The sequence below is a fragment of the Mobula birostris genome, chromosome 12, assembly GCF_030028105.1.
Source record: "Mobula birostris isolate sMobBir1 chromosome 12, sMobBir1.hap1, whole genome shotgun sequence".
Classification (NCBI taxonomy): domain Eukaryota; kingdom Metazoa; phylum Chordata; class Chondrichthyes; order Myliobatiformes; family Myliobatidae; genus Mobula; species Mobula birostris.
The window spans coordinates 6,797,224-6,813,397 of NC_092381.1; the positions used below are offsets into that span (position 1 = coordinate 6,797,224).

The window sequence follows — 16,174 nt, forward strand, 5'->3', positions numbered from 1 at the left end:
GAGCTGAGAGTTCTGAAAAATATTCCTTACACAGGGAGTGGTGAGAATTTGGGTCTGGCTCCCACTGGGAGTGGCTTATGTCGGCACAGTGACAGGGTTAAGGATAAACTTCAGCTCATTCAGAATGCTGCTGTTAGGCTTTTTACTAAAACAAGGATGAGGGAACTTATCACTCCCATTAGATTCCTGTATCTTTTAGAATTGATTTTAAAGTTCCCTTGTTTTTAAAGATCTCAATGGTCTAGGACCAGAGTACATCACAGAATCGTTTTTGTTTTATAATCCTGCTTAAACTCTCAGTTCTTCTGCTGGTCTCTCAAATTTAAACAATCGCTGCTAAAAGATAATTGGCAGGTCAGCTTTTTTGAACTATGCTCCTAAACTATGGAATTCAATACCTAAAACTATAAGGGATGAAGACTCAGTTGACACTTTTAAACACCAGCTCAAAACCTATTTATGTAACCTTGTTTTTAACTAACTTTTATTCATCTTTTATTTTCATATTTTTTTGATTATTATTTTATTTTGATGTTTACAGTTTATCCCATTGTAAAGCTCTTTGAACTACATCATCTGTATGAAAAGTGCTCGATAGATAAAGTTGTTATTATTGTATTTTTTTCTCATCACAAGTTGGTAAAACCTGAGGTACAGGCACAGCCAAACACACTCATTTCCCAATTGTTAGGAACTTTCGGACTATTCTAGAGATGTTTAGTATTGTGGCTTTCTAGAGATTTACACAAGTATTGCTGTGTATTCCTAATTGTTGAATGCAGTTGTGTAGTAGCTTTGGATGATACCAGTTGCAGATGTTGCTACTGAGACAATGTATACCCTGTTCATGTTCCAAAGTCTTTCAATTTCCTCCTTTATCTCAACATATTTCTGTTTTTTTTCCCACTTATATCTGTAAGTTGTGTGCGTTTCTGTGTGGCGGGGTAAAGATATGCCTCTACCAAGGGAGGTGTAAGTCACTCATTCCCTCCGCAAGCCTGCAGGTTACCCTTGGGCAAGGTGTAGTACCTGCTTAGCTATGCAACCCCTCTTCCTCCCACCCCCAGGAATCAGGGTCACATGAAGCCAATGGAGCAGGTGGTGGATGGTCGTATGAGCAGCCGGTGCAAGTCCTGGTTATGCGACCACTGACGCCAGGCAGACAGATTCTGAAGAATATTGGTAATGGCTGGGGTCACCCGTCTTGTAAAGACACTACCCAGAAGAAGGCAATGGCAAACCACTTCTGTAGAAAAATTTGCCAAGAACAATCATGCTCCTGGAAAGACCATGATCGCCCACATCATACAACATGGCACATAACAAACGAACGAACAATGTGTTTGGAATGGCTATATCTATTAAGTAAGTTGTTTTTGCTTGTTTATCCTGTAATATTTTATCAGAGTGATATTATGGATGGTCTTATCTATAATAATGGATTGGTTATAATATGATTTGTAGGATTCTGACTCTAAAACTGGATCAGGCTTCTATTTATAGTAGGGTATGGTGTCTTATGCATTTGTATTTTAAAGAGAGGTTTTGGTGAATGCTGTTTTCCAGTTGATTGTGCCTGTGTAAGTAATCAGATTGAGTTAAATTGCTGAAGGATCCTGTAATGTGTTGGATTCTTTCTGGTTTCTCTTGACATTTTATGTATTTATCATCTTGAATTTGTTGGACTTTATTATGTATTTTGGAACTTTTTTCTGTTAACCTCCTGCTCTATTGCCACAAGAAACCTCTTTTTAGAATCAAATCTTTTTTGGTAGTCAATATAACAGCATGAATGATTTCTGCTTTTCCGATGAGCTTGATTTAGAATTATGGAATCTATTATCAGTTGTCCTTTACATCCTTTCAAACCGTTGAGGCATCCCTTTCTGCTCTTCTGTAAGTTATTGTGATTATCTAAGCGAGTGGTGCGAGATGCACGATGTTACAATTTTATACGTAGTTTGTAAACAGGTAATAGGATGATGTTTTGACGGATCTTTTGTGATATCCCCTTTGGGTAAAAGATATATTTTACCTTCTGTCAAAAATTCAGGCACTTTTTCAGGACATAAAAAAATTGTTGTTATGTATTAATATGGATGAAGGCAAGTACATTGTTATATCAATAATTATGAATATCACTTCCAGTACTTTTCCAGTTGTGGATTTTTTTTATAACCGCTTTCAGCATATCCATTGTAACTTCAGGTATTTGCATTTCTTCAATTGTGTGAGTGCATTTTTTTCCTCCCTAATCCAGCCACCTTCATGATTGTATCTTGCCCTGATTGACCAGATATTAAACCAAAAGTCCATTATCTCTGTTTGTTGGTAATTCTGTGCTGGGGCTGGTGACGATTTGGTGTGTTTAATTTAGTTTCAATGTCCCATATAAGCCTGTTTCATTGTTTCAGAACTCATAAATCTGTTTTCCTTGTCTGGCACATTTAATGTATTTTATTCAGTCTGGCTTTGTGTGCACCAAGTTTCTGTTTAGTGTATCTATAAACTCTACAGTGCTTTTGTTAGGCTGATTGTATCTTGTATGGGCTTTTATATTAGTATCCTCTTAGTTTTTCTCTTAACTTTCTTTCTCAGGTTATCTATTTTAAACTCCATTAGGTACTTTTGCTCCTAAAGTTTCAATTTTGTTTTTTTACTCTCTTCTGCCATTTCAGTGTTCTCATTTCACTACTCAGTTTTGAGTTTCTATTAATGAGTTCCTCTATTTTGGGGCCATTGCCATGCACTGCCATTAATGCTGCACAAAGTTATTGTGTGTACTACTTCAAATGTTGGTGAAGATGACACAAAGGTTGGTGGTGTTGTAGATAGTGTAGAGTATTGTCAAAGATTGCAGAGAGACATTGATAGGATGCAGAAGTGGGCTGAGAAGTGGCAGATGGAGTTCAACCCAGAGAAGTGTGAGGTGGTACACTTTGGAAGGACAAACTCCAAGGCAGAGTACAAAGTAAATGGTAGGATACTTGGTAGTGTGGAGGAGCAGAGGGATCTCGGGGTACATGTCCACAGATTCCTGAAAGTTGCCTCACAGGTGGATAGGGTAGTTAAGAAAGCTTATGGGGTGTTAGCTTTCATAAGTCGAGGGATAGAGTTTAAGAGTCGCGATGTAATGATGCAGCTCTATAAAACTCTGGTTAGGCCACACTTGGAGTACTGTGTCCAGTTCTGGTCACCTCACTATAGGAAGGATGTGGAAGTATTGGAAAGGGTACGGAGGAGATTTACCAGGATGCTGCCTGGTTTAGAAAGTATGCATTATGATCAGAGATTAAGGGAGCTAGGGCTTTACTCTTTGGAGAGAAGGAGGATGAGAGGAGACATGATAGAGGTGTACAAGATAATAAGAGGAATAGATAGAGTGGATAGCCAGCGCCTCTTCCCCAGGGCACCACTGCTCAATACAAGAGGACATGGCTTTAAGGTAAGGGGTGGGAAGTTCAAGGGGGATATTAGAGGAAGGTTTTTTTACTCAGTGGTTGGTGCGTGGAATGCACTGCCTGAGTCAGTAGTGGAGGCAGATACACTAGTGAAGTTTAAGAGACTACTAGACAGGTATATGGAGGAATTTAAGGTGGGGGCAGGGTTTGAGGGTCGGCACAACATTGTGGGCTGAGGGGCCTGTACTGTGCTGTACTATTCTATGTTCTATGTTCCAAGTTTTCCTAAATGCTGTGGTAATATAATACTGTTGGGAATATTAACAACTTTTGCAAATTTTGATGAAGTATTTGATTTTCATATGTAGGGCCTTTTTGTTGGGTCAATCCCCAAATATTGTGTTAGTGTGGTGTTAAGTATTAAAATAATTTTGTCTGTAAGCTCAGCTTTGACATCAGCATTCTGCAGAGGCTCCGGATCTGTGTTGTTGCTGTTGATGTCTGGCTGTAAGCAATTGAAACAGTCGTATTTTCATCAATGCTTCGGTGGGTGGCATCTTCATTATTTTCTTGAGTGGTATTGTCGTGATCTTTAGGTTGTTTTCTTTCTAGCTCTTGTGTAACTTCATGTTTGATTTGGTTATCATGTCTATAGGGATGAGGTTAGTTTTCCTATCACTCTACGTTAATCTGTGATTCATTGTGCATCCACTTGCATGGAGATATAGCACTATAAACTGTTGAAGTTTATTCCTGTTTGCTGTCATGTCAGTCCCAAGTTCCATTACTCAGTAATATACATGCACAATGAATGTGTTTTCGTCTAATGACCATTTCATGCGTGTCATTCTTCTCTTAACTGCTTGAGTTAGTAAGTGCTCAGTTGTAAGTGAACTGCTACCCTGGGAAATACTTGCAGCAGTCACTGCCTGTGGTGTTGAGGTGCTACTTTAAATGTTGGCTGTATCTTTTTCCGATTTCCTGCCCGTCTACTCAGCACTAGCAGTTCACTTGCTGTCATGTCTGGTGCTCTCTCCAGGCATGCCCTGGTGATCCCCAGGCAGCGGCAAGAACACTTTATTCCATAGCTATATCTCCATTTCTAAAGCAAAAAGGGTATTGTTTTTTATACCTGTAGCCTGGAGAATAGACACTGACCAGAGCACAGCCCAATCTGGATTTGTTTGTTTTGGACCTGCAGAGCTTTCCTCAATCTGCCACCTGGAGATGTGCTCAATAGGGGACAGTAAACCCCTCATGTTCCACTCAGATTGAGGGGTTGTCTTTCAGGGAGGGTCATGCTCTTCTGTGGTTGTGCTGTCATTTAAATTTAGGGTGGTGTGCACTTCTTATCATGAATTGCATATGTTCACATGGAGTGCTGAATCCTGTTTTCGTTGATGAAAATATATCCTTAGAAGTTACTATTATTATTAAATTGCATAAAAGAGAAGAGCGGAAGGTGATGAGTGATACAGTTGGAGACTGGAAAGAGAGGACTAGCTTGGTTGAGCAGGGAGCAGAAAGATGAATTGCCATTTTCTGTGTTAATCTTCAGATATTTAATGTAACCTTTCTTCTTTTTAATTTTACTTTGGAAAATGTTGGTTTAAAATACAACTATTCAGTTATATAATGATTTCATGGATGGATAGGGCCATAAAGAAAGCTTTTGGCACACCGGTCTTCCTAAACCAAAGTATTGAGTACAGGAGTTGGGATGTTACATTGAAGTTGGATGAGGCACTGGTGAAGCTTAATCTGGAGTATTGCGCCCAGGTTTAGTCACCTACCTACAGGAAAGGTATGAATAAGGTTGAAAGAGTGCAGAGAAATTTTACAAGGATGCTGTCAGGCATAGAGGACTTGAGTTATAGGGAAAGGTTGAATAGGTTAGGATTTTATTCCCTAGAATGTAGGAGAATGAGGGGAGATTTGATACAGTATACAAAATTGAGGGATGTAGATGGGGTAAACACAAGCAGGCATTTTCCACTCTGGGTGGACGAGTCTCAAACTAGTTTCAGTGATAGTTTCAGAGCGATAGGTGAAATATTTAAGGGAAATCTGAGGGGAAACTTCTTCGCTCAGAGGGTGTAAGAGTGTGGAATGAACTGCCAGTGGAAGTAGTGGATTCAGGTTCAATTTCAACATTTAAGAGAAATTTGAATAGGTACATGGATGGGAAGGGTATGGAGAGATATGGCCCAGCTGTGGGTCAATGAGATTAGGCAGAATAAAAGTTCAGCATAGCCTAGATGAGCTGAACAGCCTGTTTTTGTGCTGTAATGTTCTATGACACTATGACTCGTGCTACATGAGTCAGAATTCTCGGTGCGTGTAGAGAATGGGTTTTAGCTGGAGGGCAAAGCAACTTTACAGGTTTCGCCAACATTCACTAGCTAGGACTGGTGGGGATTTGGTAGAAATGGGTCAATTCCTGAAGGATGCGGAGTTTGGTTCCTCTTGTGGGAGAATATCAAATGAAAGGTCGCTTTTTAAAAATATATTCAGTGGCCACTTTAGCAGGTACCTTCTGTGCCAAATCAAGTCAATCAAGATTTGAATAGATCAGCAGTAAACCGTTAATTAGACAATCAAGATTTGAATAAACTCAGACTGAGCAGAAAGCAGCTGATTGGGCAGTCGAGGTCAGGTGACCAAACATTTTGAAAAGCTCAAAACAGATAAATAGAGGGATAGCTCAAGCGAAGCGGCCAGTGGAAAGCAGCCAGAGCATGAGTGGGCCAGTGAAGGAGTGGAGCTTTGAGGCTTTGACTCGAGAGATTCTGGCAGTTTTGGCAGTTGGTCTGTGCAATCAAGTCAATCAAGATTTGAATAGATCAGCAGTAAGCAATTAATTAGACAATCAAGATTTGAATAGCTCAGACTGAGCAGAAAGCAGCTGATTGGGCAGTCGAGGTCAGGTGACCAAACATTTTGAAAAGCTCAAACAGATAAATAGAGGGATAGCTCAAGCGAAGCGGCCAGTGGGTGAGCGGGTCAGTGAAGGAGTGGAGTTTTGAGGCTTTGACTCAAGAGGCTTCAACAAGAAGAGGCGGAGGGCAAGCTAGCTTGCAGTTAATTTTTACAATGTCCCCTGCGATGGTGATGTGCCTCTCATGTGAGATGTGGCAGTCTTGGGGGAACGCCCCTCTCCCGCAGAGTCACATCTGCCAGAAGTGCATATGGCTGGGCGATCTGGAAGACCGTGTAAGGAATCTGGAGCAGCAGCTGGATGACCTTCCACTCATAAGGGAGAATGAGGTAGTCATAGATGAGAGCTACAGGGAGGTAGTCACACCTAGGCTGTAGGAAGCAGGTCGTTGGGTGACAGTCAGAGGGGGGAAAGCGAAGGTGTGTAGACAGGTAGTGCAGAGCACCCCTGTAGCCATTCCCCTGAATAATAAGTTTACCATCCTGGATACTGCTGGCGGGACGACCGACCAGGTGTGAGCCACGGTGGCAGGGCCTCCGGCACTGAGTCTGACCCTGTGGTGCAGAAGGGTGGGACGGAGAAGAGGAGAGCTGTCGTCATTGGAGACTCTATAGTCAGGGGAGCAGACAGGAGATTTTGTGGACGTGAGAAGGACACCCGCATGGTTTGTTGCCTCCCAGGTGCCAGGGTCCGGGATGTCTCTGACCGGGTGCACGACATCCTGGTACGAGAGGGAAAGCAACCAGAAGTTGTGATGAATGTTTGGACCAACGACATAGGCAGGAAGAGGGATGAGGTGCTGAAGTGTGAGTTTCAGGAATTAGGCAGAAGGCTGAAGAACAGGATTGCTGCCAGTGCTACGTGACAGTGATGGTAAGAATTGGAGGAGATGGCAGTTGAATGCGTGGCTGAGGAGTTGGTGCAGGGAGCAGGGTTTTAGATTTTTAGATCATTGGGATCTCTTCTGGGGAAGGTGGGACCTGTACAGATTGGATGGGTTGCACCTGAACTCCAGGGGGAGCAATATCCTTGCAGGTAGGTTTGCTAGCATGGTTCGGGAGGGTTTAAACTAATTTGTGAGGGGGATGGGACCCAGAGGGATAGAGCAGTGAAAGAAGTGCATGGAGTAAAGCCAGATCTAGCATACAGAGAGGCTTTGAGGATAGAGAAGCAGAATAAACGGTGTAAAGACAGTAAGGTAGAAGGGCTGAAATGTGTGTACCTCAATGCAAGAAGCATCAGGAACAAAGGTGATGAACTGAGAGCTTGGATACATACATGGAATTATGATGTAGTGGCCATTACAGAGACTTGGCTGGCACCAGGGCAGGAATGGATTCTCAATATTCCTGGATTTCAGTGCTTTAAAAGGGATAGAGAGGGCAGAAAAAGGGGAGGAGGGGTGGCATTACTGGTCAGGGATATTATTACAGCTACAGAAAGGGTGGGTAATGTAGCAGGATCCTCTTTTGAGTCAATATGGGTGGAAGTCAGGAACAGGAAGGGAGCAGTTACTCTACTGGGGGTATTCTATAGGCCCCCTGGTAGCAGCAGAGAAACAGAGGAGCAGATTGGGAGGCAGATTTTGGAAAGGTGCAAAAATAACAGTTGTTATCATGGGTGACTTTAACTTCCCTAATATTGATTGGCACCTGATCAGTTCCAAGGGTTTAGATGGGGCAGAGTTTGTTAAGTGTGTCCAGGATGGATTCCTGTCACAGTATGTGGACAGGCTGACCAAGGGGAATGCCATACTAGATCTAGTACTAGGTAATGAACCGGGTCAGGTCACAGATCTCTCAGTGGGTGAGCATCTGGGGGAAAGTGACCACCGCTCCCTGGTCTTTAGCATTATCATGGAAAAGGATAAAATCAAAGAGAACAGGAAAATTTTTAATTGGGGAAAGGCAAATTAGGAGGCTATAAGGCTAGAACTTGCGGGTGTGAATTGGGATGATGTTTTTGCAGGGAAATGTACTATGGACATGTGGTCGATGTTTAGAGATCTCTTGTGGGATGTAAGGGATAAATTTGTCCCAGTGAGGAAGATAAAGAATGGTAGGGTGAAGGAACCATGGGTGACAAGTGAGGTGGAAAATCTAGTCAGGTGGAAGAAGGCAGCATACATGAGGTTTAGGAAGCAAGGATCAGATGGGTCTATTGAGGAATATAGGGAAGCAAGAAAGGAGCTTAAGGGGCTGAGAAGAGCAAGAAGGGGGCATGAGAAGGCCTTGGCGGGTAGGGTAAAGGAAAACCCCAAGGCATTCTTCAATTATGTGAAGAAAAAAAGGATGACAGGAGTGAAGGTAGGACTGATTAGAGATAAAGGTGGGAAGATGTGCCTGGAGGCTGTGGAAGTGAGCGAGGTCCTCAATGAATACTTCTCTTTGGTATTCACCAATGAGAGGGAACTTGATGATGGTGAGGACAATATGAGTGAGGTTGATGTTCTGGAGCATGTTGATATTAAGGGAGAGGAGGTATTGGAGTTGTTAAAATACATTAGGACAGATAAGTCCCCGGGGCCTGACGGAATATTCCCCAGGCTGCTCCACAAGGTGAGAGAAGAGATTGCTGAGCCTCTGGCTAGGATCTTTATGTCCTCGTTGTCCACGGGAATGGTACCGGAGGATTGGAGGGAGGCGAATGTTGTCCCCTTGTTCAAAAAAGGTAGTAGGGATAGTCCGGGTAATTATAGACCAGTGAGCCTTACGTCTGTGGTGGGAAAGCTGTTGGAAAAGATTCTTAGAGATAGGATCTATAGGCATTTAGAGAATCATGGTCTGATCAGGGATAGTCAGCATGGCTTTGTGAAGGGCAGATCATGTCTAACGAGCCTGATAGAGTTCTTTGAGGAGGTGACCAGGCATATAGATGAGGGTAGTGCAGTGGATGTGATCTATATGGATTTTAGTAAGGCATTTGACAAGGTTCCGCACGGTAGGCTTATTCAGAAAGTCAGAAGGCATGGGATCCAGGGAAATTTGGCCAGATGGATTCAGAATTGGCTTGCCTGCAGAAGGCAGAGGGTGGTGGTGGAGGGAGTACATTCAGACTGGAGGATTGTGACTAGTGTCCCACAAGGATCTGTTCTGGGACCTCTACTTTTCGTGATTTTTATTAACGACCTGGATGTGGGGGTAGAAGGGTGGGTTGGCAAGTTTGCAGATGACACAAAGGTTGGTGATGTTGTAGATAGTGTAGAGGATTGTCAAAGATTGCAGAGAGACATTGATAGGATGCAGAAGTGGGCTGAGAAGTGGCAGATGGAGTTCAACCCAGAGAAGTGTGAGGTGGTACACTTTGGAAGGACAAACTCCAAGGCAGAGTACAAAGTAAATGGCAGGATACTTGGTAGTGTGGAGGAGCAGAGGGATCTCAGGGTACATGTCCACAGATCCCTGAAAGTTGCCTCACAGGTGGATAGGGTAGTTAAGAAAGCTTATGGGGTATTAGCTTTCATAAGTCGAGGGATAGAGTTTAAGAGTCGCGATGTAATGATGCAGCTCTATAAAACTCTGGTTAGGCCACACTTGGAGTACTGTGTCCAGTTCTGGTCACCTCACTATAGGAAGGTTGTGGAAGCATTGGACTGGGTACAGAGGAGATTTACCAGGGTGCTGCCTGGTTTAGAAAGTATGCATTATGATCAGAGATTAAGGGAGCTAGGGCTTTACTCTTTGAAGAGAAGGAGGATGAGAGGAGACATGATAGAGGTGTACAAGATAATAAGAGGAATAGATAGAGTGGATAGCCAGCACCTCTTCCCCAGGGCACCACTGCTCAATACAAGAGGACATGGCTTTAAGGTAAGGGGTGGGAAGTTCAAGGGGGATACTAGAGGAAGGTTTTTTACTCAGAGTGGTTGGTGCGTGGAATGCACTGCCTGAGTTAGTAGTGGAGGCAGATACACTAGTGAAGTTTAAGAGACTACTAGACAGGTATATGGAGGAATCTAAGGTGGGGGCTTATATGGGAGGCAGGGTTTGAGGGTCAGCACAACATTGTGGGCCGAAGGGCCTGTACTGTGCTGTACTGTTCTATGTTTGTGGTTTTCTGCTGCTGTAGCCCGTCACTTCAAGGGTTGATATCTTGTGCATTCAGAGATGCTTTTCTGCACACATGGTTATTTGAGTTATTGACACCTTCCTGTCACTGAACAAGTCCCGCCATTCTTATCAGATCTCTTCTCGGCAACAAAATATTTTTGTCCATGGAACCGCCACTCGCTGGACGTTTTTGTTTTTCACACCATTCTCAGGAAACTCTAGAGATTGTTGTGTGTGAAAAGCAGCTTCTGAAATACTCAAACAATCCAACAATCGTTCCAAGGTCAAACTCACTTAGATCATATTTCTTCCTCATTCTGATGTTTGGTCTGAACAACAACTGAATCTCTTGACCATGTCTACATGCTTTTATGCACTGAGTTGCTGCCACAATTGGCTGATTAGATACTTGCATTAATGAGCAGGTGTACCTAATAAAGTGGCCACTGAGTGTAAGTCATATATTAAAGACAAATTTCTTTCTTCCTCAGTCATTGTAACTCTGTTCCTCAAAGAGTGGTGAAGCAGTGTCATTGAATATTTTTAAGGGTGAATAGATCACTTATTGTTAAACTAGGTGGGTGAAAGGCAATCTGGAGATAAGCAGGAATGCCAAGTTGAGGTGATGTTATTCATGGTCACATTGCTCTTAAGTCTTATAGTCAATGTTAGATCATCAAAGCTCCCCCCACCCCACCACCCTCACTATGATAGGTTTTTTTTGCTCTAGTCTAATATTTTCAGAGGGCTGGAAGATGATGGATCGAGTTGTAGCCAGGCTGACTGAGGCAGAAAGGTCTTCGCCAGTAGGTAGGAGAGCAGGAGCCCTGGAGGGGAGATTTGTAAAGGGCAGGTATGCTGGGCCTGCAGCCTGCTTCGGTGACTTTAACACCTGCAATCATATACCAGACATCCCACCTCTCCCGGACGTTCCGGGAGTCTCCCGCATATGAATAGTGGCTCCCTGATGCCCGCAAATTATATATGATATCATGGAAATCAATTTTTTTGAGAGCGAACAAGAGCACACCATGGCAGAGTGTTCCAAAAAAAATATAAAACGTACGTCACCCCAGACTACACTAAAGTGTACCCCTGCCTAATAGGGGTCAAAATAATGACAGTGTTGCTCGCTGCACTGTTTGCAACAGTGACTTTTCTATTGCCCATGGTGGGTTAAGACTGTAAAAGATGTGTTGAGGTGAGTTTAACAGGTGTCATTCGTTCATTAGCATTGATAACATTATTTAAACTAGCTGGCCAGCTGCTAAGGAGCTACTCTATTGCAGACATCCCACCTCTCCTGGAAGTCTCCCACAAATTGATGGTGCTACCTCCCTGAAATGAGTTTTTGCAGGGTGGGATGTCTGCTATACAATGTGTCACACAGACCCTTTGTACTCTGAGCATACAAAGTCGATGAACAACTGAAACCTGAAATAACATTATTGTGGAATATAGCTTTATTCTGCAGTATAAGACCAGGAATACAACATTAACAGAGGTCATAGGTTAAGGGCGAAAGCTGAAATATTCAAGGGGCATCCGGGGGGGGGGGGGCTTCACTCAGAGGGTGGTGAGAGTGTGGAACAAGCTGCCAGAAGAGGGGAATGCGAGTTTGATTTCAACATTTAAGAGCAGCTTGGATATGTGCATGGATGGGAGGGGTGTGGAGGACTATGGTCCAGGTGCAGGTCAGTGGGCCTAGGCAGAATAACAGTTGAGCATGGACTAGGTGGGCCAAAGCGACTGCTTGTATGATTCTATTACTGAAACAATGGTGTGAGATGTGCTCTGTGCCACTGGAAAGCTGTTTTGTCCATGTATCTGTTTAGGAGCTCACTACACAGCAGGGTTTAACTACGATATAAGTGACTCCCTCAACCTCACTCCTGTGGTCTGTGCTGTTGATGTGCTGGCATTGAAGAAGACCCAGAGGAGGTACACCAGAATGATTCCAGGAACGAAAGGGTCGAAGTATGAGGAGTATTCGATGGCTCTAGGCCTGTACTTGCTGAAGTTTAGAAGAATGAGGTGCGGGGGGGATCAGGGAAACCTATTGAGTATTGAAATCTCTAGACAGAGTGCATGTGGAGATGTGGGTGAGTCTTGGACCAGAGGGCACACCTTCAGAGAGACGTCCCTTTAGAAGAGAGATGAGGAGACGTTCCCTTAGACAAAGGGTGGTAAATCTGAAATTCATTGCCTCAGACGCCTGTGGAGGCCAAGTTATTGGATATATTTAAAGTAGAAGTTGATAGGTTCTCGATTAGTCAGGGTGTCAATGTTACAGGGAGAAGGCAGGAGAATAGAATTGAGAGATATCGACTCAGTCATGTTGGAATGTCAGAGCAAACCTGATGGGCTGAATGGACTAATTCTGCCTCTAATTCTTGTGTGTGGGTGAGGTGCTGAGTCAAAACTAGAATTGTGATCGACATCTGGAAAACACCAAACATGGGACAGACTAACTCTGAGAATTCTCTCGGCTGTGGCTGTAGAACATTCGGTGGGAAGTCCGATAACTTCTGGAGAGGAAAGACAGCAGCACTGGGTCAGAATCATGGGGTTGGTCTCTACTCGGCCTGGGACTCTGGTTCCTCACCTTCCTTCCCATTGAGCCACCAGGTAATCATCTCTCCCTTCCCCTAGGAGGAAGAATACACCACACAGTGATGAAGGTTCAGTCGGATGCATACAGCATGGAAATAGTGCTTTCGGCCCATTGAGTCTGTGCTGCCCACTTGCACGAATCCCATTTCATTCTCCCCACATTCCCAACAACTCCCTCAGATTATTAATTTAGAGATACAGTGCAGAATAGGCCCTTCCAAACCTTCTAGCCACACCACCCGGTAATCCCAGATTTAACCCTAGCCTGATCACAGGACAATTATACAAAGACCATTTAACTTACTAACCGGTACATCTGTGGACTTTGGGAGGACACCCGTGTGCACACAGGAAGGAGCATACCAATTTTCCTACAGAGGACGCCAGAACTGAACTCTGAACTCTGAAAGCCGGAATAGGATCCATGCTAATTGCTATGCTGCCTGACCTGCTGAGTCTATTTATTTCTTGGACTTCAGCTGAAACTAGGGATGGAAAATTGATTCTTTGTGTATACAAAACTCCTTTTCACCTTTGGAAGAAATTTGCTTCTTAATTCCAAATTGAATTTTACTAACATATTTCGACACTTCATTTTAAATTTGCTCAATTCCCTCTGCATATGACTGTTTTCTAAATGGAGAGGAAGTACAAAAAACTGCGGTGCAAAGGGACTTGGGAGACCTTGTGTAGGATTTGCTGAAGGTTAATTCGCAGGTTTGAGTCTGGTGAGGAAGGCGAACGCAGTGTTAGCATTCATTTCAAGTGGACTAGATGTGCTGAAACTGGAGAGGGTTCAATGGAGGTTCTTGAAAATGATTCCAGGATTGAATGGCTTGTCATATGAAGAGTGTTTGATGGCTCTGGGCCTGTATTCACTGGAATTCAGAAGAATGAGGGGTGACCTCATTGAAACCTATCAAATGCTAAAAGCCCTTGACAGAGTGGATGTGGAGAGCTTGTTTCCTATAGTGGGAGAATCTAAGACCAGAGTTCACAGACTCAGAATAGAGGGGCATCCTTTTAGAACGGACTTGAGAAGGAAAGTCTTCAGCCAGAGAATGGTGAATCTGTGGAATTCTTTACCACAAGCAGATGTGGAGGCCAAGTTTTTATATTTAAGGCAGAGGTTGATAGATTCTGGATTGGTCAGAGCATGAAGGGATATGGGGAGAAGGCAGGAGACTGGAGCTGAGGGGAAGATTGGATCAGCCATGGTGAAATGGCTGGAAGTAGCCTGTAAGTAGAAGATTGAGGTGAGATTTGATGGAGGTATATAATTACTAACTTGTTTGACATGTAAAGGAAATATTTTCAAAATGAGATGTCAAAAATATGTCAACGAAGTCCAATTTGGTGAAAGGTGAAAAGTTTAATGGGAATATGAGAGGATTCCTTTTCACTCAGTCTGGTCTGGAGTCACATTTTGATGTTAAGGAGGGTAGATTTCTTTCTCCCTCAAGAGAATTAGAATTTTTTTTTTCGCAAGTAATGAGGCTCTCTCTTGATCCCAGAATTATTTCATTAATCTTAAATTGGCAGCTGACATGGTGGGATTTGAATCCGAGTCTCCAGAGAGATAGTCCTGGCCTCTGGTTACTGCTCCAGTAACTTAATCATTATGCTGCCACAGTAAAGTGGACTAGTGGTTTGTAAATGAGCTCACCAAAATTGTAGCTAGTCTATTGAAAGTTGGCTGATAATTTGGTGGCAAACCATACCTTCACAAGGAGTGGACCACGGCAGGTCAGAACGTAACCTCCAATTTCTTTCAGCAGGTCATAAGTACTGGAGCTGCATTGTATTTTCAACGCTGGGAGGAAAAAATGGCAACCATCAACATTCATTAAATTGGTTATTGTAGTTTAATCTGAAAGAGGGGGTATCTTATTGAAATCTTGTGAAAATTATTTATTTATTTAGAGAGACAGTGTGGAATAGGTCCCTCTGGCCCAAACAACTGCTCTGGCCAGCAGCCACCTATTAAATCCTAGCCTAATCACAGGATGGCCAATTTACAAAATGTCCAGCATGTCTTTGGACTGTGGGAGGAAACCAGAGCATGCAGAAGAAACCCACGCACACAGGGAAGGAATTTACAAACTCCTTACAGATCGTGTCAAAAGTGAACTCCATACTCCAGTGTCCCGAGCTGTAATAGCATTGAACTAACTGCTACACCGTAGCTTTAGAAATCAAGTTTGAAGGCAGTGTACAGGGTTAACGGCAGGATTCTTAGCAGCATGGAGGAATAAAGGAATCTTGGGATCCACGTCCACAGCTCCCTCAAAATTGTCACGCAAGTTGATAGGGTGTTTAAGAAGGTTGGTCTTCATTAGTCAAGTGATTGAGTTCAAGAGCTGCTCCATAAAACCCTGGCTAGACCACACTTGGAATATGGTGTTCAGTTCAGGTCACCTCATTATAGGAAGGATGTGGAAGCTACAGAATGTGCAGAGAAGATTTACCAGAATGCTGCCTGGATAAGAGGGTGTTCTATGAGGATAGGTTGAGTGAGCTTGGACTTCTCTCTTTGGAATGAAAGATGATGAGAGGTGACGTGACCAAGGTGTCAAGATAAGAGGCATAGATCAGGTGGACAGGCTGAGACTTTTTCCCAGTGTGTCAGTAGCTAATAAAAGAAGACACAATTCTAAGGTGATTAGAGGAAAATACAGGGGCATATCAGAGGTAGGTTTTTTTTTACAGAGTGGTGTGTACATGAAATGCCCTGCCATGGGCAGTGGTAGAGACAAATACGTTACAAACATTGAAGAGACTCTTAGAAAGTCATGTGAATAATATAAAAAATGGAGGGCTGTGTGGGAGGGAATGGTTATATTGACCTTGGAGTAGATTAAAAGATCAGAACAACAACATAGAGCTGAACTGTGCTCTACAGCTCGATGTTCATATGTTTTATGTTGAAAGACACTGAAAGGTCTCAAACCTTACCTTCACTTGTTGACTCCATCCTTGACGCAGTATTCACTGTGTCTCCAAATAAACAGTATCGAGGCATTTTGGTTCCAACGACACCCGCCACAACAGGACCTTTCAAAGTTCAAAATGCAATGTAAATGATCAAAGTACACTGTGTATCTGTCACCATAGACTGTACAACCCTGAGATTCATTTCCTTGCAGGCGTTCACAGTAGAACGACGAAATACA

At 43.2% G+C, this 16,174-nt stretch overlaps 1 protein-coding gene across 1 annotated transcript in view; it reads right to left on the minus strand.

The window, feature by feature from the left end:
* Nucleotides 1-12,964: 12,964 nt before the first annotated feature.
* The window catches only part of LOC140206430 (atrial natriuretic peptide receptor 2-like), a 112,472-nt gene continuing 109,262 nt past the window's right edge, over nucleotides 12,965-16,174 (minus strand). Inside the window, exons 21-23 of the mRNA XM_072274798.1 lie at nucleotides 15,957-16,055; nucleotides 14,723-14,814; nucleotides 12,965-13,036 (exon numbers count right to left, since the gene is read on the minus strand). Coding sequence (XP_072130899.1) covers nucleotides 12,965-13,036; nucleotides 14,723-14,814; nucleotides 15,957-16,055 — 263 coding nt within the window. The remainder of the gene's footprint in view (nucleotides 13,037-14,722; nucleotides 14,815-15,956; nucleotides 16,056-16,174) is intronic.